Here is a 26,107-nt window from a genome sequence, read left to right as displayed (position 1 = left end):
GTCCCAGGCCTTTCCCACTGCAGCAGGGTTCCAATTCACACAATACCGGGATCAGATCCGTACTCACCGCTGCCGGCGACAGCTGCGGTCGGCACCCAGAGCGCTACAAATCACCGCCGGTAGCCGGAGGTCCACACAGCTCCACCAGTGGCCGGAGGGCCACACAGCGCTGCCAGCGGCCGGAGGACGAAACAGCGCCTCCAGTGGCCGGAGGCCCGTGGGACAATGGAGAGGTTAATTACAACCACGAGAAAGTCTACAGATGCCGGAAATCCAGAGCCACACAAAAAAAATGCTGGCGGAACTCAGCAGGCCGGGCAGCATCTATCGACAATGCCGTCTTGGACAATGTCTCCCATCCACTACATAAAGTACTGGTTGGGCACAGGAGTATATTCAGCCAGGGACTCATTCCACCGAGATGCAAAACTGAGCCTCATAGGAAGTCATTCCTGCCTGTGGCGATCAAACCTTACAACTCTTCCCTTGGAGAGTCAGACGCCCTGAGTCAATAGGCTAGTCCTGGACTTATTTCCTAGCATAATTTACATATTATTATTTAACTATTTATGGTTTTATATTGCTATATTTATACTCTATTATTGGTTGGTGCAACTGTAACGAAAACCAATTTCCCTCGAGATCAAAAAAGTATGACTATGACTATGAAAAGAGTCAACAGTCGACGTTTCCCCTTGAACCTTCCTTCAGAACTGAGATGGAATGGGGGAAATATTTGAATAAAAACGGAGCGGGTGAGGAAGGGGTGTCTATGGTCCACATGGACAGGGTGTTGAGTTTACCAGGAGACAGAGACTGCAGGGACGAGAGGTTTTCTGTTGACTAATACACTGTGTGTGGACCCCACTGGCAATTCTGGTGTTGTGACCCGAATCGAGACAAACACCACGCTGCCCACTCCACCAACAACACGGCACAGCCGGACACATAACAGGGGACTTTACATCTCACAACACTGGATTCAGTGATGAAACCCGGGATTAATGTTGTTGTCCCACTGAAATCATCAGAAACGTCCATTCAGGTGTTTTTAAATACGAGCGCTTCCCCACAGGTGACGTCACACAGGTGCACCCCCCCCCCCACGCGCCTGACGTCACACACGGGTTACCCTGACTGGGATCTTCCCTCACGTGCACGGTGTCTACGTCACCCACAAGCTGCTGTGCTCGAGCTTTGTCGGTTTAACAGCTGGGCTACTAATCACGTGATCATCCCTCCCCGTCACTGAAATCCAACGCTCAGCTGCGCTATTGCCATTGGTGGGATATAATGCCAATCACTGGTTACACCCAATAGCAGAAGCGGACCAGCGGAGAGGGCGGTACCCCCGTTGGTTCCGTCTTCCGCGCCGGCGCCGATCTCTCCGTCAAAGCGGAACAATTCTCAGAGTAAATGTCCCGTTTTCTGATTTATTTCCATTTCCATCCGAGGGAAGCCGGCGGCGTTTGTGAAGCGTCTCCTGCGGCCGGAGTCTGATGTATCGCCGAGAGGTAGGAGGAGACATACGGAGGCGTCAACTCGGAGACCTGGGCCTTCACCCGGCCTTGCGTGTCTGGATCCTGTCAGATGTCTGGCAGGTGGTCAGAGTGGCTCCCTCACCTCTGTCTCTCCGACCCTCAGCACACACACACACCCTGTCCCCGTCACTCTCCGTGTGTTCACCCGTGACACACACACACACACCCTGTCCCCTTCACTCTCCGTGTGTTCACCCGTGACACACACACACACACACACCCACCCTGTCCCCTTCACTCTCCGTGTGTTCACCCGTGACACACACACACACACCCTGTCCCCTTCACTCTCCGTGTGTTCACCCGTGACACACACACACACACCCTGTCCCCTTCACTCTCCGTGTGTTCACCCGTGACACACACACACACACCCTGTCCCCTTCACTCTCCGTGTGTTCACCCGTGACACACACACACACCCTGTCCCCTTCACTCTCCGTGTGTTCACCCGTGACACACACACACACACACACCCTGTCCCCTTCACTCTCCGTGTGTTCACCCGTGACACACACACACACACCCTGTCCCCTTCACTCTCCGTGTGTTCACCCGTGACACACACACACACACACACACACACCCTGTCCCCTTCACTCTCCGTGTGTTCACCCGTGACACACACACACACCCTGTCCCCTTCACTCTCCGTGTGTTCACCCGTGACACACACACACACACCCTGTCCCCTTCACTCTCCGTGTGTTCACCCGTGACACACACACACACACCCTGTCCCCTTCACTCTCCGTGTGTTCACCCGTGACACACACACACACCCTGTCCCCTTCACTCTCCGTGTGTTCACCCGTGACACACACACACACCCTGTCCCCTTCACTCTCCGTGTGTTCACCCGTGACACACACACACACACCCTGTCCCCTTCACTCTCCGTGTGTTCACCCGTGACACACACACACACACACACCCTGTCCCCTTCACTCTCCGTGTGTTCACCCGTGACACACACACACACCCTGTCCCCTTCACTCTCCGTGTGTTCACCCGTGACACACACACACACACCCTGTCCCCTTCACTCTCCGTGTGTTCACCCGTGACACACACACACACACCCTGTCCCCTTCACTCTCCGTGTGTTCACCCGTGACACACACACACACCCTGTCCCCTTCACTCTCCGTGTGTTCACCCGTGACACACACACACACACCCTGTCCCCTTCACTCTCCGTGTGTTCACCCGTGACACACACACACACACCCTGTCCCCTTCACTCTCCGTGTGTTCACCCGTGACACACACACACACCCTGTCCCCTTCACTCTCCGTGTGTTCACCCGTGACACACACACACACACCCTGTCCCCTTCACTCTCCGTGTGTTCACCCGTGACACACACACACACACCCTGTCCCCTTCACTCTCCGTGTGTTCACCCGTGACACACACACACACACACACACCCTGTCCCCTTCACTCTCCGTGTGTTCACCCGTGACACACACACACACACCCTGTCCCCTTCACTCTCCGTGTGTTCACCCGTGACACACACACACACACACCCTGTCCCCTTCACTCTCCGTGTGTTCACCCGTGACACACACACACACACACACCCTGTCCCCTTCACTCTCCGTGTGTTCACCCGTGACACACACACACACACACCCTGTCCCCTTCACTCTCCGTGTGTTCACCCGTGACACACACACACACACCCTGTCCCCTTCACTCTCCGTGTGTTCACCCGTGACACACACACACACACACCCTGTCCCCTTCACTCTCCGTGTGTTCACCCGTGACACACACACACACACACACCCTGTCCCCTTCACTCTCCGTGTGTTCACCCGTGACACACACACACACACCCTGTCCCCTTCACTCTCCGTGTGTTCACCCGTGACACACACACACACACCCTGTCCCCGTCACTCTCCGTGTGTTCACCCGTGACACACACACACACACACCCTGTCCCCTTCACTCTCCGTGTGTTCACCCGTGACACACACACACACACACACCCTGTCCCCTTCACTCTCCGTGTGTTCACCCGTGACACACACACACACACACCCTGTCCCCTTCACTCTCCGTGTGTTCACCCGTGACACACACACACACACACCCTGTCCCCTTCACTCTCCGTGTGTTCACCCGTGACACACACACACACACACACACACCCTGTCCCCTTCACTCTCCGTGTGTTCACCCGTGACACACACACACACACACCCTGTCCCCTTCACTCTCCGTGTGTTCACCCGTGACACACACACACACACCCTGTCCCCTTCACTCTCCGTGTGTTCACCCGTGACACACACACACACACACACCCTGTCCCCTTCACTCTCCGTGTGTTCACCCGTGACACACACACACACACACCCTGTCCCCTTCACTCTCCGTGTGTTCACCCGTGACACACACACACACACACACCCTGTCCCCTTCACTCTCCGTGTGTTCACCCGTGACACACACACACACACACACACACACCCTGTCCCCTTCACTCTCCGTGTGTTCACCCGTGACACACACACACACACACCCTGTCCCCTTCACTCTCCGTGTGTTCACCCGTGACACACACACACACACACCCTGTCCCCTTCACTCTCCGTGTGTTCACCCGTGACACACACACACACACACACCCTGTCCCCTTCACTCTCCGTGTGTTCACCCGTGACACACACACACACACACCCTGTCCCCTTCACTCTCCGTGTGTTCACCCGTGACACACACACACACACCCTGTCCCCTTCACTCTCCGTGTGTTCACCCGTGACACACACACACACACACCCTGTCCCCTTCACTCTCCGTGTGTTCACCCGTGACACACACACACACCCTGTCCCCTTCACTCTCAGTGTGTTCACCCGTGACACACACACACACCCTGTCCCCTTCACTCTCCGTGTGTTCACCCGTGACACACACACACACACCCTGTCCCCTTCACTCTCCGTGTGTTCACCCGTGACACACACACACACCCTGTCCCCTTCACTCTCCGTGTGTTCACCCGTGACACACACACACACACCCTGTCCCCTTCACTCTCCGTGTGTTCACCCGTGACACACACACACCCTGTCCCCTTCACTCTCCGTGTGTTCACCCGTGACACACACACACACACACCCTGTCCCCTTCACTCTCCGTGTTCACCCGTGACACACACACACACACACACCCTGTCCCCTTCACTCTCCATGTGTTCACCCGTGACACACACACACACACACCCTGTCCCCTTCACTCTCCGTGTGTTCACCCGTGACACACACACACACAGCCTGTCCCCTTCACTCTCCGTGTGTTCACCCGTGACACACACACACACACACACCCTGTCCCCTTCACTCTCCGTGTGTTCACCCGTGACACACACACACACACACACACACACACCCCTGTCCCCTTCACTCTCCGTGTGTTCACCCGTGACACACACACACACACAGCCTGTCCCCTTCACTCTCCGTGTGTTCACCCGTGACACACACACACACAGCCTGTCCCCTTCACTCTCCGTGTGTTCACCCGTCACACACACACACACACACACACACACACACACACACACACACACACACACCCTGTCCCCTTCACTCTCCGTGTGTTCACCCGTGACACACACACACACCCCGTCCCCTTCACTCTCCGTGTGTTCACCCGTGACACACACACCCACCCTGTCCCCGTCACTCTCCGTGTGTTCACCCGTGACCGTATCGCCACCCACAGCTCCAATCTGCGGGTTAAATCCGCTGACTGACCGGCCTCATCTCCAATAATAACGGGTCAGCCGGCAGAGAAGGAGTCATCACCCCGACACAAGGAAATGATCTCTGCCTCCCGGTGACAGAAACAACGGAGCTGGTTGTGGGTGACAGGAGGAATGGAGACAGGGACCAAATTCAACATCTGCAAGTCTGTTATTGATTCTTTATCCTCCAAAATATTCCGCATGGAATTTAAACTGGAGGAGGCGGGGGTGGGTTTAAGAAGGAGATTTTTCCAGAAGAAAAGCTGCCTTAAGTTTAATTGGGTTTGGTTGTGTGACTGTGTTAGGATGACGAGTATTCCTCGCTTTAATTGTGCGGGGCAAAATGAATTGCTGTACACATCTGATTTGGTAGTTAGTATTTCACACTGAGTTGAGTGCCCTCTTCTGCTCCTAAAAGGTTTGGGTTTGATGTGGGATTGGTAGTCTCTGTCGAGTTGACCATTTAACATTTTGTAAAGACAGGTCACATCTATCTTGGAGAGAGTTCCACTTTAATGAATTTGAAGGTTGAGTAACACTGGCTTCTCTCTCATAGGTATTTGTGACAAATCGGGCTGCCTGTCTTTGGACTCGCTCGGTGGAAGTAGTGTTTTTGTTTGTGTTTGGGTCCCAGGCAGCAACTGCATATTCCAAATGTGGCCTAACAGTGGTGAGGTACAACTTCTCCTTAACTGAAGCTGAACAATGGTGAAAATTTAGGGCTCCTGTTGCATTCACTGTTGCATGATGTGTCTGACTATTCCAGCGTAGATCATTACGGATTTTGACCTGATATTCTTGGTTTCTTCAATGGTGACACCTAAATTGACACAAAATGCACCTTTCAATATTGATCATGACACAATGTATTTTATATATTGTTAATGACATAAAGCATATTTATAGATTGTTACTGACAGAGAATCGTATAATTTGTGTTCTGTGTGTTATCTGAATGTACTTGCCTGTGATGCTGCTACAAGTCAGTGTTTCTCTGTCCCTGTACCTTCCCGTACTTGTGCACTTGGCAATAAATTCAACAGGACCTGAGACAGCTCAGTGAGATTTGATTAGTCATGGCAGCTCGGTAGGTCGAATGTCTGAGACAGGACACTGTTAAATGCAAAACCCTGAACGGTGTTGATGATCAGAGGGATCTTAGACTCCAAGTTCATCGCTCCCTGAAAGAGACTGCACAGATTGATCGGGTGGTTAAGAAGGCAAATGGCGTGGTTGTCTTTATTAGTTGTTGCATTGAGTTCAAAAGCCGGGAAGCTGTGTTGAAGCTTTATAAAACTCCAGTCAGGCCACATCCGGAGTATTAAATACTGTTCTGATCGCCCCACTCTAGGAAGGATGCCGGGGCTTTGGAGAGGGCGCAGAAGAGGTTTGCCTGGGTTAGAGGGCATGAGCTGTAACGAGAGGCTGGACAAACTTGGGTTGTTTTCTCCAGAGCGGCGCAGGCTGGGCTGAGACTGGATGGATGTTTATAAGATTACGAGAGGAATTGATGGAGTGGACAGACGATCCAAGGTGGTTGAAAAGTCGAATACATTTATGGTCAGAGGAGATGTGAGGGGCAAGTTTCAGTGAGTTTTGTTCTTAGTAACATGAAGCAGAAATGTTTGTTTCTCCTTTTTATTGTTAATGTGCTTCATTATCTTTCATGTTCAAGTTAGACCTGCGGTGAGAGATTTATTGGAAGAAAAACCCCAACTGGAAGCAAACCACGACTGAAGACGAGGGAACAGCAACAAGTGAACCAGCCCGAGGGTTGAGAGCATCAACTGGAGAGAACCCATCTGACTCGGAGATTCCAGTGATTCAGTCAGGAGAAAGTTTGGTGAGTCTCATTTACTCAAACACTGGTCCTTTAGACATTACATACCTGTACAAAGGAAGGTAGGGAATAGTCGGAGTGAGACTGAATGTTGCCAGAAGAACCAGTTATGCCTCTGTCAGACCCAGTTGCAATCACTCCAGGTCTGGTGATGTGCTTCCAGCAGCCCAGCCCTTTAAAACCACTCCCATTCTGTGGAAGTCGAATCCGGATAAAGTCACTCAGAGACGGTATAAGTGCAAACTCTTTAGCCCAAGCACTTGACCTTTACTCAGTTAGTCACTCAAACAGGAACAGTGTATGACTGTTCCCGCCCAATCCACTAACTGACTAACAATTCCCCTTACACCACAGATATATCCGTCCAGATACCCCCAACACAAGACAGGCTGGAGCCAAAGTTATTTACTACATGACAGCCCCTAAAGACAAATTACAAAATAGTCATAATGGCTTACACACACAGAACAGACTGAAGCTGTCCTATCTCTACACATGAGTGCACAAGGAGATAAGCATCCTGAAACCCTAGCTAGCCACCCTCAAGAAGAAATGTGGCTCAGCATGGCTTAGCACATCTGTTGATCATCAGCAGTTTCTTTCAGAAAAACAGACTGCTATTGTTTAACTAAGAGTTAACCCTTTTACATATTTTATCATTAGATGAGATTAGATTCAACTTTATTGTCATTGTACCGAGTACAAATACAAAGCCAATGAAATGCATTTAGCATCCCACCAGAAATGCAAAGAATATGATGAGGTTGTCTCAGGCATTGGTGAGGCAGAATCTGGAGTATTGTGTTCAGTTTTGATCACCAAATTACAGGAAGGATATAAATAAGGTTGAAAGAGTGCAGAGAAGGTTTACAAGGATGTTGCCGGGACTTGAGAAACTCAGTTCCAGAGAAAGGTTGAACGGGTTAGGACTTTATTCCCTGGAGCGTAGAAGAATGAGGGGAGATTTGATAGAGGTATATAAAATTATGATGGGTATAGATAGAGTGAATGCAAACAAGCTTTTTCCACTGAGGCAGGGGGAGAAAAAAACCAGAGGACATGGGTTAAGGGTGAAGGGGGGAAAGTTTAAAGGGAACATTAGCGGGGGCTTCTTCACACAGAGAGTGGTGGGAGTATGGAATGAGCTGCCAGACGAGGTGGTAAATGCAGGTTCTTTTTTAATATTTAAGAATGAATTGGACAGATACATGGATGGGAGGTGTATGGAGGGATATGGTCCGTGTGCAGGTCTGTGGGACTAGGCAGAAAATGGTTCAGCACCGCTGTGTAGGGCCAAAAGGCCTGTTTCTGTGCTGTAGTTTCTATGGTTCTATGGTTCTAATGGTGTTATTTACAGAATAACTGCAAACAAAAAAAGTGCTACAGCACACAAATATAAAAGCACTGAGACAGTACAATACGGGTGCAGTACTGCTTAGCGCTGTGATGTGAGGTTCAGCAGGGTCACAGCCTCAGGGAAGAAGCTCTTCCTGTGCCTGCTGGTGCGGGAGCGGAGGTTCCTGTCGCGCCTACCGGATGGGAGGAGAGTAAAAAGTCCATGGTTAGGGTGAGATGCATCCTTGATAATGTGTTTAGCCCAGCCCAGGCAGCGTTTATGGTAGATGTTCTCAATGGTGGGCAATTGGCTGCCGATAATCCGCTGGGCAGTTTTCACCACACGCTGGAGTGCTTTGCGGTTCGATACGGGACAATTTCCATACCACACTGAGATGCAGTTGGTGAGTATGCTCTCAATGGTACAGCGGTAAAAGTCCGTCAGTACCCTGGGACAGAGGTGAGCTTTCTTCATGCTCCGCAGGAAATAAAGGCGCTGTTGCACCTTTTTGATCAGGATGGAGGAGTTCAGGGACCAAGTGAGATCCTCGGAAATGTGGACACCGAGGAATTTGAAGCTTGATACACGCTCCACGACAGATCCGTTGTTGTAGATGGGGACGTGAGTGTGACTCCTGTCATACCTGAAGTCCACAATGATCTCCTTTTGACCATTACATGATGATCAAATCAGTAATGTTTTACACAGAAAGCAACCGAGTACAGCATTGACTTATCAGTGGGTAAAAACAGCGTACAACAGTAATTATAATAATGATATGTACAACTATTAGGCCATAATGCAATATCATGCCCCACATATTACCGAACAGGCCTTCGAAGACCATCATTTCGACCCTTTGGTGAACCCGTGTAAGTCCTGTCGTACTTTCTTAATGCTGCAGTCTCCTTGGCAGTGTGGTCAGAGAGAGATGTAATGTTAGTAGACTCATTAGGGATATAGGTGTAGCATTCTGTGTTAATAATAGCACAGGTTCCCCCTTTCTCAGCTGGGATAAAATCTGAAGCTATACGACTCTGTAGGATTGTTTGCTAGATTGCAATCATTTCACTGGATATTTCTGTTACTTGGGCCTGTGTTTCTGTCAGGGCCCCTGCAGTATTGTGGCCAGCTCCTCAAGTGCTGTAGCCAAATTGATTATCTCTCGTGAATTCCTGGCTACTCCATAGGGGAGAAAAGTGATCATCCAAAATCGCTCAGTCTCAGTTATTCCTCTCCAATGCTGGGCACCTGCAAGTATGGCCAGGATGCATGTTTCCCAGTATAGGAAGTTCTGTTTGATGGGGGCCGGAGATACCATCTCTCAAAACACTGACAGCCATAGTCATCTCTGACTGGACCACAGTTCCTCACCTCACTTCCCTGGCTGTTATTTGAGAAAGCCCAGGCTGAGAGTTCCTCACTCTGGTTGAGCGGGATTACTGACATTGGAATCATAGTTTTACCATGCTGTGGAATTTTGGCACAAACCCAGCAGGCCCCAGTTCTACCTGTTTGGCATAGATCTGACAGAGAGACAGAAAGGTGTTAACATGGGGGCCCCCGGATGCTGGGGTGAGCCCACTCAAAGACATAGACATCAACACCACTATCAACCAATACATTTTCCTTTAGTCTGTGAGAGTGCTTCTACTCAGTTCCTTCAGTAACACATTTGTAGTCTGTTCGATGTATCCACCAAGATTGCCCCTTCAGTTTCACAGCCACGGGAGTGGTCAGTAGCACCTGATATGGTCCTCTCCAGTGAGGTTCGAGTTTCCCTGAATCCCAGTTCTTGATCAGGACAAAATCCCCAGGTTCTAGGGTGAGATAGTAACTCCTCTCTGCGGGGTAGTTCTCTTCCTTGTAAGCCCGTCGTACCTGTGAATGTAATGCTTGGAAAATGTTGGTTAGTTTGCATGTATATTTCCCCATCTCTTCCCCTAGGGTGTGCATATCTAATTTTGCTGGTAGACTTACTGGGATCAATGGTACACAAGGTCTTGGTCCCCAGGGTGTCCTCATGGGCCGTCCATAAATGATTTCAGCTGGTGACAACCCTGTTTTCCCCTGAGGGGTAACCCTCATGTGGCATAGGGCTAACGGTAGGGCCTCCAACCAAGTGAGTCCAGTCTCCGCCGCTAGTTTGGCCAATTTACTCTTCCGAGTGCCATTGGCTCTTTCCACAATGCCAGCGGCCTGTGGGTTGTGTACACAGTGGAATTGTTGCTGGATAGCCAAGTTGTTACATGTTGTTACATGTCTCTTTATCTACTTTCACCACAAAGCGTGGGCCATTGTCAGAGCTCAGTACCTCTCAGTTTCTCAGTACCTGGGAATTATTTCCCATAATAATACCTTCACAACAGTCATAGCAGTATTATTGGTAGTTGGAATAGCTTCAATCCATCTACTAAACACATCTATAGTAACTAAGCAGTATCTATAGCAATATACTCTAGGCAATACAATAAAATCAACTTGTAGACACGAAAAAGATTCACCTGTCGAGGGAGTCGTACCCGGTGTGCAGGGTACAGGTTACCAACCATTCCATCCTTTCCCAGGTGTGTACAATTATGTATATAATCGACCAATATTGGTAAAAACTGTGTAGGAACACAAACCTGTCCCACTGGGGTGATCTAAAAACCTAGGTTGGGGTCTTTCTGGCACCCCATCTGGGACCACAGTTTGAGCTCCTCCTCAGAGGCGTCCCACTGAAAGGTACGTACCTCCCGCATGTCTGGCAAACCCGTTCTGCTTCAGTCACAGAGGGTTGTTTGATGGGAACCCGAGGGGACGACAACTACTGAGGATTGTGTCGCACTTTTCGCTGTCTAATCTGCTAAAGCGTTGCCTTTAGTGACCCGGTTGGACATGTGGCTGTGGGCCACACATTTAATAATAGCCAAAACTCGAGGTAGCTGTAGAGCACTGAGTACGAGGGGTGATTGATAAGTTCGTGCCCTAAGGTAGAAGGAGTCAATTTTAGAAAACCTCGCACATTTATTTTTCAACATAGCCCCCTCCTACATTTACACACTTAGTCCAGCGGTCGTGCAGCATTATGGATCTTGGACTTCCAGAAAGTGTCCACAGCAGGGGTGATTGATAAGTTTGTGGCCTAAGGTAGAAGGAGATGAGTTATACAGCTCTCGTTAATTAAGATATTCACCTTTAATATCAGTTCCTTTTTGGGTTGATATGGTTTCGAAAACCAGGTCCCAATAATATGTCAAAGCTCATCGCATTCGATTTTGGTCATTGTCAGGCCAATCCATATTATTAGTTTTAATCGTGTTGGCTAACTTAATTGGTCAGCATTGGAACAGTAGGCATTAAAGGGGGGACGGAATGAATTCCCATTAATTAAAGGCTTAGTCTCCTGCGAAAGTGCTGTAGCAGGCCACAAATTGCTCCCAATAGTCTGGTCCCAATTCCCCAGGCTTAGGTTTGCATTCCAGTACTTCAGTGATGTTTACAGGTTGCAGGAGAGCCCTTCCAAGGCTTGAATAATCTGGTCTGTCTGTTCATTCTCATTGTGGTTTCCCACCTGTAACTCCTGATAGGTTTGGTATCTCAATTCTGCCTTCCATTTCCGCCCCTCATCAGCTGAGAGAATCATGCAGCAGAGACAGAATGAATCTTCCCGGGTCACATTATACATTTGTATAGTACTGCGGACATACTGAGCAAACTGTGCTGGTTGTTCTTTTCTATCTGGGGCTGAATCATGATCATGATCATTATCATTTCCTGAGGCTTCCAGGGTGCATACACAGGAATCACTGAGGGCTGTCCCTCCTCCTCGTGGATTGGGCAGCATTCGGGTCGGCAATTGTCTTCGTGGAGCCATTAACTCTGGGGTTTTATTGGATTCTTCCCTCCCTTGGTCACATGCATTATTCCTCCAACTTGCTGATCATATACTGTTCCACTTTACATCTGCCTTTTCCTTCCATTCCCTTTTCAACAATTTCCACTTCTTTCCACAGTTCTTTTTCCAAATCAAATTTACTGTTTGTTCTCAGGAGGTAATATTCCAGGTTCCCCGCCCCCAGCCCCGCACAGTGGCCACGTTTTGTTCACCAGTTTCTTATTCAGTGCTGCACTCAACATTTGCAAATCTTTTTTCCTTGTCTGGAAAACTCTCACACAGATTGTGTAGGGCTGCTCCTGGCCCACTCGTATCAATCGACTGCAATTGACCCGTGTTCTCTAAGTAATTTACCCGGCACAAAGCCTCCTGCTCAATTAACAATCAGATAAATTTACCCGGCTGGCACTTCCTGCTCAATTGATAAACTTACACGGCACGTCTGCCTCCTGCCCACTTTGTAAAATTTAGCCAGTACTATCTCCTGCCCATTTGGTAAAATTTCTGCTGACAGATTCTTTCCCGATCCAATCAAGGTTATACGATCAGCCTCGGGCGAGGGACCGTACCTCTAAAGGTACTGTCAGAGAGTGACAAAAAATAAAATACCTATTGGGCGACCAGTCAGTCTCCACAGTCCCCAGAGTGGTCCAGACACTAACTCAGCCTGTCTGCTTGACTCTCCCTATACTGGGATCCTGTTCATGATGCCAAATGTTAAAGTTGAATCTGAATAAAACTCAGGAGACCAGATTCTTATCGTCACCACAGTTTATTGCGCATTCTCCTGCAGGAGTATGAGACCCATTTGTCAAAGGGAAGGCACGTAAGCACTGCCACCGTCTGACAAATGGACTGACTTAGATTACAGCCGTATATTTATACATAGTAAACCCCATACATTACTTTTGGAGGATGTTATTTGAACTGGTACACCCACTAAGTCTGTTGGTGCAAAACTTAATTACTTAGATAAGAGAGTTCGCTAAATCAAGGTTTTAATTACAGATTGATATACTGTCCAGTCCTTATCAGTTATTCCCTTTGCAAGGCCCTGATTTAATTACAGAGAGATGTTCATTCCTGTCCTTACCGGTGAGTCCTCTTCCCATTACTCAAACGAGGGTACGATGTATAATGTTATCAGCTGAAGAGGGTGCAAAGTATAATGTTATCAGCTCTCAATGTATCTCTCTGCAAGCCGCAGAGAACCAGTAATGAGCCTGTCTTAGCTAACCGCAGAAGACAGAGTTTACTTCAGTTCAAAAATTCCTATACAGTCCCAGTTATTCTTGCAGCCAGAGGTTACATAGGATCAGAATGATTTTTTTAATATATCCTCAATTCCTCAGGAGGGTTCAGGGGAAATATTTATGTCCAATATAGAAACTGGTGTTACCTGTGTGTATTGTGGCGATGCAAAAGTTGCTGGAGAATTTACAAGTGGGAAGAAGTGGAGTGATATTTGGAAATCTGTCTTTTTGAAGCGTAATTTAGCAAGCAAACCAGATATGGACAATGTGCAAAAACTCTGGTGAGAAAATCTTTCATTACCCGTTACAGGCCTGCTGCATAGGTTGTGTGAGAATGCAGATGGGACTCGACCAAACCCAGAGGAAATCAAAGTTCTTATCGACAATGATTTGATAGCTGTTAAAATGAATACCACTCTATATAAAATTCACTGTGCACACTGGGTGAAAAAAGCACAATACAAGATTTATGTGCACACCAGTCATTACACATTAGAGGAGACATTGTTGGGAAGGTGGGGAGATCTCCAGTGTCCCTGATGCCCTCACCTACAAGATGTGCATCCAGCTGCAGCTTGTAACCCTGCACTTTAAGGAGCTGGAACTTGAAACGGATGAATTCCGGATCATCCAGGAGCTGGAGGGGTTGACAGGTATGACATGAAGAGAGGTGAGTTACACCTGAAGTGCAGGGCACAGGAAACTGGGTGAGAGTCAGGAAGGGGAATGAGGTTAAATAGCCATCGCAGAGTAATCTTGTGTTCATCCCACACAACAACAGGTGGATCCACTTTAGAAACTGTTGGGGGGATTTACCTGGCAGAGGAAAGTCAAAGGGGTGAGAGGGGATTTGTTAGGGGAACAGAACAAGAGGGGACTAATATCCCAGTGGTGAGGCTCGCTAGTGCTAGTGTGGGGGGAGGGGGTGATGTGGTTAAAATAAGTTGTAGGGGGAATGGGAACCAGAATGACAGAACAGATAGTGAGGAGGGTGAATTGAATTGATTTGACTTTTATTACATACGTCCTTCATATACATGAGGAGTAGAAATCTTTACGTTATGTCTCCAGCTAAATCAGCAATGTGTAATTTATAGTAAATTATAATAAATAGTTTGTACACAGGACAGTCAATATAACATAGAAATGCAATTGTATCAGCATGAATTAATCAGTCTGATGGCCTGGTGGAAGATGATGTCCCGGAGCCTGTTGGTCCTTTTGCTGTGGTACCGTTTCCTGGATGGTAGCAGCAGGAACAGTTTGTGGTTGTGAATTGGGTCCCCAATATCCTTTGGGCCCTTTTTACACACCTGTCTCTGTAAATGTCCTGAATAGTGGGAAGTTCATATCTACAGATGTATTGGGCTGTCCGCACCACTCTCTGCAGGTTCCTGCGATTAAGGGAAGTACAGTTCCCATACCAGGCAGTGATGCAGCCAGTCAGGATGTTCTCAGTTGTGTCCCTGTAGAAAGTTCTTAGGATTTGGGGCACCATCCCAGACTTCTTCAACCGTCTGAGGTGAAGAGATGCTGTTGTGCTCTTTTCACAACACAGCCGGTATGTACAGACCATGTGAGATCCTCGGTAATGTTTATGCCGAGGAACTTAAAGCTGTTCACCCTCTCAACCCCAGATCCATTGATGTCACTAGAGGTTAGCCTGTCTCCATTCCTCCTGTCGTCCACAATCAGCTCCTTTGTTTTTGTGACAATGAGGGAGAGGTTGTTTTCTTGACACCAGTCAGATGTTGTTCAGAGCTCAGATAGAGTCGACAATCAAATGGTTGAGCATGGTGCGATGAATGTGCTGAGCTGTGTATATCACAATGCAAGAAGCATCATAGGAAAGCCAGATGAGCTCAGGACAGGGAATTATGATATTGCAGCCATTATTGGTACTTGGTTGCACCCAACAGTCTGACGGATTTAGAGGAACATATTTGTAGGGAGATCGCAGACCATGCCAAGAAACAAAGATTGATTCAGTAAATCATTTTAACTTTCCATATTTTGACTGGGACTCCCATACTGTAAAAGGACTAGGTGGGGTAGAGTTTGTCAAATGTGCCCTTAATCAGTTCATAGAATTCCCTACGTAGAAGTCTGCAATAAGCTGTTAAGAAATGATCCAGGGCTGGTGCCAGAAATTAGTGATCATAATTCCATGAGATTCAAAGTAAATATGGAAAAAGAGAGATCTGAACCATGGGTTGAGATTCTAAATTGGAGAAAGGTCAATTTTGATGGTATCAGAAAGGATCTGACAAGTGTGGTTTGGGACAGTCTGTTTTCTGGCAAAGGAGTACTTGGTAAGTGGGAGGCCTTCAGAAGTGAAATTTTGAGAGTGTCTAGTTTGTATCTGCCTGCCAAAATAAAAGTTGAAAGGTAACTGGTGCATAGAACTTTGGTTTTCAAGAGATATTGAGGCCCCGGATATTTTGTTCCTCTAAATGCCTCAGACTGTTGGGTGCTACCAAAACTCACTAATGACCACAATATCATAATTCCACCCCCGAGCTCATCCGACTTTTATTTTAGTTGTCTTCTGTTGGTTTCTAAAAGCTTCCCTATAGTTTTTGCTCTTTTGTTTGCCTTCTCTTTGGCTTCTCATTTCAGCCATGGTTGTGTCCTCCTGCCTTTCCAATGCTTCCACTTCTTTGGGATGTATCGATCACTCAGCTCCCGAATTGCTCCCAGAAACTCCAGCCATTGCTGCTCCGTTGTCACTCCTACCTTTTCCCTTCCAGACAAGTTCGGCCAGCTTCTCTGTCATAGAAACATGGGGATGTTCAGTGCAGAAACAGGCTATTTAGCCCATCTAGTCAATGCCGAAAAAACTTTTAAGCTGTCTGATGCAACCTCCTGCACTGGGACCATCGCCCTCCATACCCCTACCATCCAGGCTCCCATCCAAACTTCTTTTAAATGGTGAAACTGAGCTCATATTCTTCACTTGTGCTGGTATCTCATTCCACACTCTAATGACCATTTCAGTAAAGAGCTTTTCCAAATGTTCCTGTAAAATTTTCACCTTCCCCACTTACCCATGACATCTGGCTGTCATCCCAGCCAACCTCAGTGGAAAAAGCTGCTTGTATTTACCCTGTCTATACCCTCATAATTTTGTATACAGTATTTCTGACAAATCCTCACAGCAATGTATAATTTCCTTGTTTATGTTGAGAGCGTTTTTTAGGTGTTTTAGATGATGAGGGCATTGATCATGTGGATAGCCAGAAGCTTTTTTTTTTCCCCAGGGCTGAAATGGCTAACACGAGGGGGCATAGTTTTAAGGTGTTTGTTAATAGATACCGAGGGGATGTCAGGGGTAAGTTTTTTTACACAGATAGTGGTGGGTGCGTGGAATGCACTGCCGGCTATTTGTGTGAGGGTGTTTCAGTTACTGTGGGGCCAGGCACCCATGCAGCTCAGTGGGAACAGGGAATAATACCAATGGAGAGAGTCAAACTGAGCCAGGTCACAGACTGGAGATGGCAGAAATGCTCCATTCTTATAGAGACAGGAAGAGCATCAGAGAGTTTGATGGTCATTACAGATACCAGCACTGTGCCCAGTTAGAAGATGATTTCTCTTTCCAACTTGGGTTGAACCTCACTGTAACAGTGTGATACCAGATCACACCTTGGCAACTCAAGTGATCTCATCTGAAATGTTGTTCTTCACTCATTGATCGATTTTGTAAATCTTTTTACAGATTAATAACGACAAGGAATTTGTCTACTGGAATCACGAACACAACACACCAGTTTTGCTGACTTCGTCCAGATATTTAAGAAGTAGGGCAAGGGATTCACTCGATCATCCTTCCTGCTCAGACTGTGGGGAGGGACTCACTCGGTTATCTGACCGACTGGTATTCCCATCATTTTATACAGGGGAACCCATTCATCTGCTCAGACAGTGGGAATGGATTCACTCGATCATTTCAACTGAAGGTACATCAGCAAGTTCAACAAGGCCATTCACCCGTTCTGTGTGTGAGAAGGGTTTCAGTTGGTCTCCCCACCTGTGGACACACCAGTCAGTTCACTTCGAACAGAGGCTGGTCATCTGCTGAACTTGTGGGGAAGAATTCACTCGGTTATCTGACCTAATGGGTCACCAGCGAGTTCACACCGGGGAGCAACAGTTCACCTGCTCAGATTGTGGGAAAGGATTCATTCAGGCATCTAAACTGAAGGTACATCAGAGAGTTCACACTGGGGAGAGGCCGTTCACCTGCTCAGACTGCGGGAAGGGATTCACTCAGTCATCCCACCTCCAAGCACACCGGTCAGTTCACACTGGAGAGCGGCCATTCACCTGCTCAGACTGTGGGAAAGGATTCACTAATTCATCAGACCTACTGGTGCACAAGTCAGTTCACACCGGGGAGTGGCCGTTCACCTGCTCAGACTGTGGGAAGGGAGTCACTTGCTCATCCCAACTAAAGATACATCAGAGACTTCACACTGGAGAGAGGCCGTTCACCTGCTCAGACTGTGAGAAAGGATTCACTCGGTCATCCGACCTACTGGTACACAAGTCACTTCACACAGGGGAGAGGCCGTTCACCTGCTCAGACTGTGGGAAAGGATTCACTCGGTTATCTAAACTGAAGGTGCATCAGAGAGTTCACAATGGAGAGAGGCCGTTCACCTGCTCAGACTGCGGGAAGGGATTCAATCGATCATCCCAAATGCAAGCACACCGGTCAGTTCACACTGGGGAGAGGCCATTCACCTGCTCAGACTGTGGGAAGGGATTCACATCGTCATCTCAACTGAAGGTACATCAGCAATTTCACACTGGGGAGAGGCCGTTCACCTGCTCAGACTGTGGGAAGGGATTCACTCGATCATCCCACCTACAAGCACACCGGTCAGTTCACACCGGGGAGTGGCCGTTCACCTGCTCAGACTGTGGGAAGGGAGTCACTTCCTCATCCCAACTGAAGGTACATCAGAGAGTTCACACTGGAGAGAGGCCGTTCACCTGCTCAGACTGTGCTAAAGGATTCACTCGGTCATCCGACCTAATGGCACACCAGCGAGTTCACACCGGGGAGCGGCCGTTCACCTGCTTGGATTGTGGGAAGGGATACACTCGGTTATCTATACTTAAGGTACATCAGAGAGTTCACACTGGAGAGAGGCCATTCACCTGTTCAGACTGAAGGGAAGTGATTCACTTGGTCATCCCAACTGAAGGCACATCAGAGAGTTCACACTGGAGAGAGACTATTCACCTGCTCAGACTGTGGGAAAAGATTCAGTCATTTCAACTTAAGATATATCAGCGAGTTCACACTGGAGAGAGGCCATTCACCTGCTCAGACTGTGGGAAGGGATACACTTGCTCATCCCATCTGAAGGTACATCAGTGAGTTCACACTGGGTAGAGGCTGATCACCTGCTCAGACTTTGGGAAGAGATTCTCTTAGCCAAATCAATCAAATGTGCATCACTGAGATCATACTGGGGAGAGGCTGTTCACCTGCTGTGAATGTGGTAAGCGATTCACTCAGTCATCTAACCTTATGTAACTCTCGCTTCAGCTAGCAGCTTAATATAGGGGGTGGTAGCCCCCCCAGCCTGGCCAAGCTTAAGAAATCTCGTTTGGGTGGATGCTGCTCGATGTGTCCCCTGTTACAAATCAGTACCCCAAAATAACAAATGGTACACAATATGTGATTAAACAATTGAGCTTTATAATTCTTACTTTGACTATAGGGTTAGTAAAGAAAACAAAAAAAAAAGAGAAAGGACCCACTCTCTCCATTTGCGTCTTCTCATCTCTCCCCAGCAAAAGACCATGGAAATCTCTCTTCCAGTCTCACAAGAAAGAACAGTTCTGTCATTGGTGTTACATCGCTCATGGATATCTTGTGACTGTCTTGTGAGTATGATGTAATGGGTTTTTTTTGTTTTGGAGGTCACCTGATGTAATTTTCCCGCTGATGTGAGGTCACATGATGACCTGTTCTCAACAGGTATATAAAAGGGAGACATAGAAACATAGAAACATAGAAAATAGGTGCAGGAGTAGGCCATTTGGCCCTTCGAGCCTGCACCGCCATTTATTATGATCATGGCTGATCATCCAACTCAGAACCCAGCCTTCCCTCCATACCCCCTGACCCCTGTAGCCACAAGGGCCATATCTAACTTCCTTTTAAACATAGCTAATGAACTGGCCTCAACAGTTTGCTGTGGCAGAGAATTCTACAGATTCACCACTCTCTGTGTGAAGAAGTTTTTCCTAACCTCGGTCCTAAAAGGCTTCCCCTCTATCCTCAAACTGTGACCCCTCGTTCTAGACCTCCCCAACATCGGGAACAATCTTCCCGCATCTAGCCTGTCCAATCCCTTTAGGATCTTATACGTTTCAATCAGATCCCCCCCTCAATCTTCTAAATTCCAACGAGTACAAGCCCAGTTCATCCAGTCTTTCTTCATATGAAAGACCTGCCATCCCAGGAATCAATCTGGTGAACCTTCTTTGTACTCCCTCTATGGCAAAGATGTCTTTCCTCAGATTAGGGGACCAAAACTGCACACAATACTCCAGGTGTGGTCTCACCAAGGCCTTGTACAACTGCAGTAGTACCTCCCTGCTCCTGTACTCGAATCCTCTCGCTATAAATGCCAGCATACCGTTCGCCTTTTTCACCGCCTGCTGTACCTGCATGCCCACTTTCAATGACTGGTGTATAATGACACCCAGGTCTCGTTGCACCTCCCCTTTTCCTAATCGGCCACCATTCAGATAATAATCTGTTTTCCTATTTTTGCCACCAAAGTGGATAACTTCACATTTATCCACATTAAATTGCATCTGCCATGAGTTTGCCCACTCACCCAACCTATCCAAGTCACCCTGCATCCTCTTAGCATCCTCCTCACTGCTAACACTGCCACCCAGCTTCGTGTCATCCGCAAACTTGGAGATGCTGCATTTAATTCCCTCATCCAAGTCATTAATATATATTGTAAACAACTGGGGTCCCAGCACTGAGCCTTGCGGTACCCCACTAGTCACCGCCTGCCATTCTGAAAAGGTCCCGTTTATTCCCACTCTTTGCTTCCTGTCTGCTAACCAATTCTCCACCCACACCAATACCTTACCCCCAATACCGTGTGCTTTAAGATTGCACACTAATCTCCTATGTGGGACCTTGTCAAAAGCCTTTTGAAAATCCAAATATACCACATCCACTGGTTCTCCCCTATCCACTCTACTAGTTACATCCTCAAAAAATTCTATGAGATTCGTCAGACATGATTTTCCTTTCACAAATCCATGCTGACTTTGTCCGATCATTTCACCGCTTTCCAAATGTGCTGTTATCACATCCTTGATAACTGACTCCAGCAGTTTCCCCACCACCGACGTTAGGCTAACCGGCCTATAATTCCCCGGTTTCTCTCACCCTCCTTTTTTAAAAAGTGGGGTTACATTAGCCACCCTCCAATCCTCAGGAACTAGTCCAGAATCTAACGAGTTTTGAAAAATTATCACTAATGCATCCACTATTTCTTGGGCCACTTCCTTAAGCACTCTGGGATGCAGACCATCTGGCCCATCTGCAGACTCTGGTGACGCAGTTAGAACATTAGCTAGAGACTCCGTTCTGTTGCGTATTTGCTTATGATGCTGTTTCATTTTTAAAACAGAATTTTACGTTGTATTGTAAGGTAGTAAAGTGCTGGACTGGTAATTTACCCAATTTCTGCCGGATTTGTTGATGTACCTTTTCAGTAGTATTGGAGAGTGAAGGCTTTATCGAAGTACAGGATCTGAAAGATTAAGAAAAGTTGGTATCGATCGGCAGTTTAATAAAGGATTGATCTTATTGAGTCTTCGTTGAAGAAGTAGCGACCTGCATCAAAGGTAACTCCTGCCAAAAGAGCAAGGTAGTTCATGTAGGATTTGCTCGCCAGAAGAAAGGTCAGTTGCTTTAAGCCGTCTATTTCCTTCGTCGTGAATCCTTTGGACAGAACCAGAAGGAAAGTCTCATCTATGAAGAAATTCTTCTTCAGAGAAGTCTCTCCCAATTGACTGTATAAATCACTTGGATTTTCGAATTTACCATTTTAAGAACCGTGTTTGAATTTATCGCTTTAAGAACTGTTTTCGCATTTATCGTTTTAAGAAATACTACTTAGTGGTGGTTTGTTGAAGGGCTGCGTAACAGTTTACTTCCGGTTAAGGTTTTCATTCTTTCCCCCATTGTTCATCGGTGTTTAATAAATGTTTGGTTGTTTTGATATAATCTGCCTCAATTGATATTCATTACTGCCAGTTACGTAACATTGGATAGCACCGCAATCCAAAACCCTGTTATCTCTATTCATAACCTAAACATTGCTGCTGCGGTGAAACCATTACTTCAGCAGTGAAACATTACAGAGAGGCCATTAAATGAGCGGTGAAACCTTACAGTGTGATATACTTGTGGCACACTGCTGGGTTCACACTGGGCAGAAAGTTTCAATAAGCTGCATGCTGGATATTTGTCCATCACAGTTGCTCAATGCAATTTTGACAGTGACTGTCGGTGCTGAACTCTGCAATTATTGCTGCTGCTCACCACACTCAGTTCTGCACCCTGGTCACTGTGCATGGGAGGAGTTTCTTCTGCTGCATATTCACCTTAAAGAGACTGGAGATTACTATTCCTGTATCTGAGACAAATAAATCAGTTCTATTTTAAACTCTGTCTCCATTACTTAGTGAATTTATAACACAACTAGTGTACAGGAGAGAGTCAACTCAGGCCGGCTGTACCCTGCCAATAATTCTGTTCCACGACAGTCCTTTTAAATCCTCCCCTGTTGTTCATCTCTCACTCTCCCTGTGGTGATGGGTTCCAAACAGTCACCACTCTGTGGGTGAAGAGGTTTCCCTTGAATTCTCTGCAGACTGAAGAAGTCGAGCTGACTGTGGTTCTGTTTGGGATGCTCTTCGTCCCTCTAATCTCTGTGCTGAGAAGCATGACATTGGTAGTTAACCTCCTTAATCACGACTCATTTCCACGTTATGGGTCATTTTCCCTGCTTCTAAAGGGTTGTTAGAAAACACCACTCTCCTCTAAAGACTGAAAGCAGAATGGGAAACCATTAGTTGGATGTTCAATGGAGCAGGGTCAGAAACCAGAGGCGGGTCTGCACAGGGCAGAGTTTGGGGCTGTGGACGATGGTCGGGGTAAGAACGTATGATGAGGAGAAGGGAATCAGCAGCGGGATGTGGCAATGAATGACAGAGTAGCAACACTTGGAAGCTGATTGACAGAGATTGTGTGACTGATGACACAAACAACACCAGTGGTGAGGTGCTCCACTGGTCGAGGAACGTGTGTGTTGGGAATGGTTTTTTCTATTGTGGGGGTTGTTTCTGCTTGTTTATCCTGTAAGATTATATCCCCATGGTTATTATGGATTGTCCTATCTGAAATAGTGTATTGATTATCAAATAATTTGTAAGATTTTGACTCCAAAACTGGATCAGGCTTGAATTTATGGAGTGATGGAGGGCATTCATGAGTTTGTATTTTAAAGCAAGATTTTGGTCAATGATATTTTCCACTTGATTGTACTTCATAAGTAATCAAACTGAGTTAAACTGCTGCAGGATCCCGGAATATGTTGGATTGTGTCTGGTTTTTCTTGGCATTTCATGTATTTTTGATTTTTTTTTTTTGCCTTTTGTTAACCACCTTATCCCATATTTCTGCAAGGAACCCCCCTGTTTCTGGGAGGAGGACTCCAACTCTCAGTCAGGTGCTCGATGCTTCCTTGTCAACATCTCATCTGTTCAGATCGTTGGGATGTCTCCCATGGAGGGTCATACTCATTCCACTGGTTAATGTTTTCTTCCATAGTGATGTTTCATTTTTTCTGAATGGACCTCTCATTTCAGTTTTCTGGTATTTCTTATCACAATTGCATATACACACATGGAGTGCTGAATCCAGTTCATTTTTGATGAAAATATTTACTTAGAAGTTTAATCTGACCGTTGTGTTTTTTTTTTCCACGTGTGTTATTTCTATTCCTCCTTCTGTTGAAGGTAGTGTTAATCTAAGTGGGTTTAAGTGTAAATATGCTTTTCTAAATTTCTTATTTATGTTTGTAAATTTTATGTATTGAAATGGGACTAAGATATTTTTATTAAAAGGAAGTCAATGTCCGTTTTGACAAAAGTGTTTACTGCCTTTGTTGTATTTGTTAGCTATTGATCTCTGTTTGGCAGGTTTTTTAAAGCCTTGAACTAAATTTTGTCAAAGGTTTTCCCTATTTCGTACTACTTTCTATTTTCTTTGCTTGTTGACATTCCAGATACATGGGTATCAAGAGTCCCGAAGAGGGGTCTTGGCCCGAAATGTTGATTCCCATCCATAGATGCTGCCTGACATGCTGACCTCCAGCACTTTGTGTGTAGTTCTCTAGATTTCTAGCATCTGCAGGTCCTCTTGTTTCCCAGATACTTACATGTTTCTTGAAAGAACAAGCCGGTAGTGGGGTTGTGTGGCTCTGTTGGTAAAATACTAAATAAGATCATTTGAAAGAGGTGGCATAGGGTTGGAAGGTGTAGAATCTCTGTGGGTGGATTAAGGAACAGCAAATGTAAAAAAAAATCCCTGATGGGAATTGTATAGAGACCTCCAAACAGAAGCAAGTATGTGGTCCACAAATTACAATGGGAGATAGAAAATGCGTGCAAAAGGGCAATGTTACAATGGTCATGGGGGATTGTCATGCAGATGATTAGGAAAATTAGGATGGTGTTGGTCTCAAGAGGAGGAATTCCTAAAATGCCAACAAGATGTTTTTTTAGAGCAGCTCATGGTTGAGCCCACTTGGAGATCTGCTAATCTGGATTGGGTGTTGTAATGAACCGGAAGTAATTAGGTCGCTTATGTTCAAAGAACCCTCAGTGGAGAGTGATCTTAATATGATCAAATTCACTCTGACAATAGAGAAGGAGAAGCTGAAGTCAGAGGTGGAATAAAGAGAATTTGAGAGGCATGAGAGTAGAATTGGTCAAAATTGATTTGAAAAGAACACGGGCAGGAATGAAAACAGGGCAGTGACGGCCGGAAGCAATTCGGAAGGCGCAGGATATACACGTCACAAACAGGAAGTTTTATTCCAGTGGTCAGGTGACAAAACCGTGGCTGATAGAGAAATCAACGACAATATAAAAACCAAAGAGAGGGCATGTTGCAAAAAAAAAAATACTCAGAAGTTAGAGGATTGGGAAGGTTTTAAAAACCAAAAGAATGCAACTAAAGTAATTAAGAAGGAAAAGATGGAATACATAGGTGAGCTAGCCGATAATATTAAAGAGGATACCATTTTTTTCTTTAGGTACATTTACTGTAAAAGAGAGGCGGAAGTGGATATCAAACCACTGAAAAATGATGCTGGAGAGGCAGTAATGGGGTGGGTGTGCAAGGTGATGGCAGATGAACTGAATAAGTATTGTATATCACTCTCATCTGTGGAAGACACTGGCAGGAATATCGAATTGCCATTTTTCAGTGGTCAGAATGTTTAAAGTTACGTTACTCGGGAGAGGGTTCTTGGGAAACGGAGATGGTCTGAAGATAAATAGGTCACCTGGACCAGATGGTGCACACCCCAGAGATCTGAAAGAGGTGGCCGAGGAGATGTGGAGGCATTAGCAATGATCTTTCGAGAATCGTTAAGAAAATTATATCCCAAGAAGTTAGTTTTTTTCCTTCACTACTCCCCCTCTCCCAGTTCCACCTATTACCTGCCACTTCTTCCACCCCCTTAACTCCCACACTTCTTCCTCTGACATCTCATCTTTTTTCCCCCCCAGTCCTGATGAAGGGTCTCGGCTCGAAACGTCGACTGTTTACTATTTCCCATATATGATGCCTGGCCTCCTAAGTTCCTCCAGCATTTTGTGTATGTGTTGCTTGGATTTCCAGCATCCACAGATTTCCTCCTGTTTTTGATAAAAGTTTCCAGTTTCCACTGTTGCTGAATTAGAGAGGGTAGTCAGCCGGTTCCTGCGAAGATGGCTGTGTTTACCAAGGAACATCAGCAGCATCGCTCTGTACGGGAAGAACTGCAAACCGAGGCTCCCCATGAAATCCATCGAGGAGGAGGTCAAGGTTTTGTCAGCAAGAGAGGTGCTGCAGTTCCAGGAATCTTCAGATCCAAAGGTTTCCGGAGCAGGAGTGGCGGTGAGAACCGGAAGAGAGTGGAGAGCGGAAGCTGTGGTGGGAGAAGCCGAGGTGCGACTGCGTCACAAAGTGCTGGTGGGGGCAGTCGCCAAGGGAAGAGTTGGACTCGGAAGCCTTGAAGTCCCCCATTTTGACAAAGTACAAGGGAAAGAGCGACGAGAACTGGTCCAGAATGAAGTAAGGGCAGCTGTGGAGGAGGAGAGGACCAGCAGAGCGGTGGCAATGAAACAGCAAGGAGCCGGGACCAAATGGGAGCAGGTGATC

At 46.9% G+C, this 26,107-nt stretch overlaps 1 protein-coding gene across 8 annotated transcripts; it reads left to right on the top strand.

Annotated features, from left to right (window-relative positions):
• The first annotated feature begins 1,359 nt into the window (after nt 1–1,359).
• LOC134341942 (gastrula zinc finger protein xLCGF3.1-like) lies at nt 1,360–23,800 on the top strand. 8 transcript variants are annotated; one of them, XR_010016915.1, is made up of 5 exons: nt 1,360–1,514; nt 6,987–7,154; nt 17,339–19,133; nt 19,429–19,521; nt 21,385–23,800. XR_010016915.1 is itself a non-coding variant. In XM_063039893.1 (3 exons), the coding sequence occupies exon 3, from the start codon at nt 17,738–17,740 to the stop codon at nt 18,797–18,799; it is 1,062 nt and encodes a 353-aa protein (XP_062895963.1). In that variant the 5' UTR covers nt 1,360–1,514; nt 6,991–7,154; nt 17,339–17,737; the 3' UTR covers nt 18,800–20,366. The 8 variants fall into 8 exon arrangements, 4 of the variants coding, with proteins under 4 accessions (XP_062895963.1, XP_062895962.1, XP_062895965.1 ...); XR_010016916.1 differs by lacking the exon at nt 19,429–19,521; XR_010016913.1 differs by having other exon boundaries at nt 17,339–19,521.
• Nucleotides 23,801–26,107: the final 2,307 nt, after the last annotated feature.

Source organism: Mobula hypostoma, unplaced genomic scaffold, assembly GCF_963921235.1.
Source record: "Mobula hypostoma unplaced genomic scaffold, sMobHyp1.1 scaffold_42, whole genome shotgun sequence".
Taxonomy (NCBI): Eukaryota; Metazoa; Chordata; class Chondrichthyes; order Myliobatiformes; family Myliobatidae; genus Mobula; species Mobula hypostoma.
The sequence above is the reverse complement of the archived record's forward strand: the minus strand, read 5'-3'. Positions and strand labels throughout refer to the sequence as shown.

What these genes read in the sequence shown, in the direction of transcription:
- LOC134341942 (XM_063039893.1), top strand. Translation starts at nt 17,738, where the DNA reads ATGGGTCACCAGCGAGTTCACACCGGGGAGCAACAGTTCACCTGCTCA.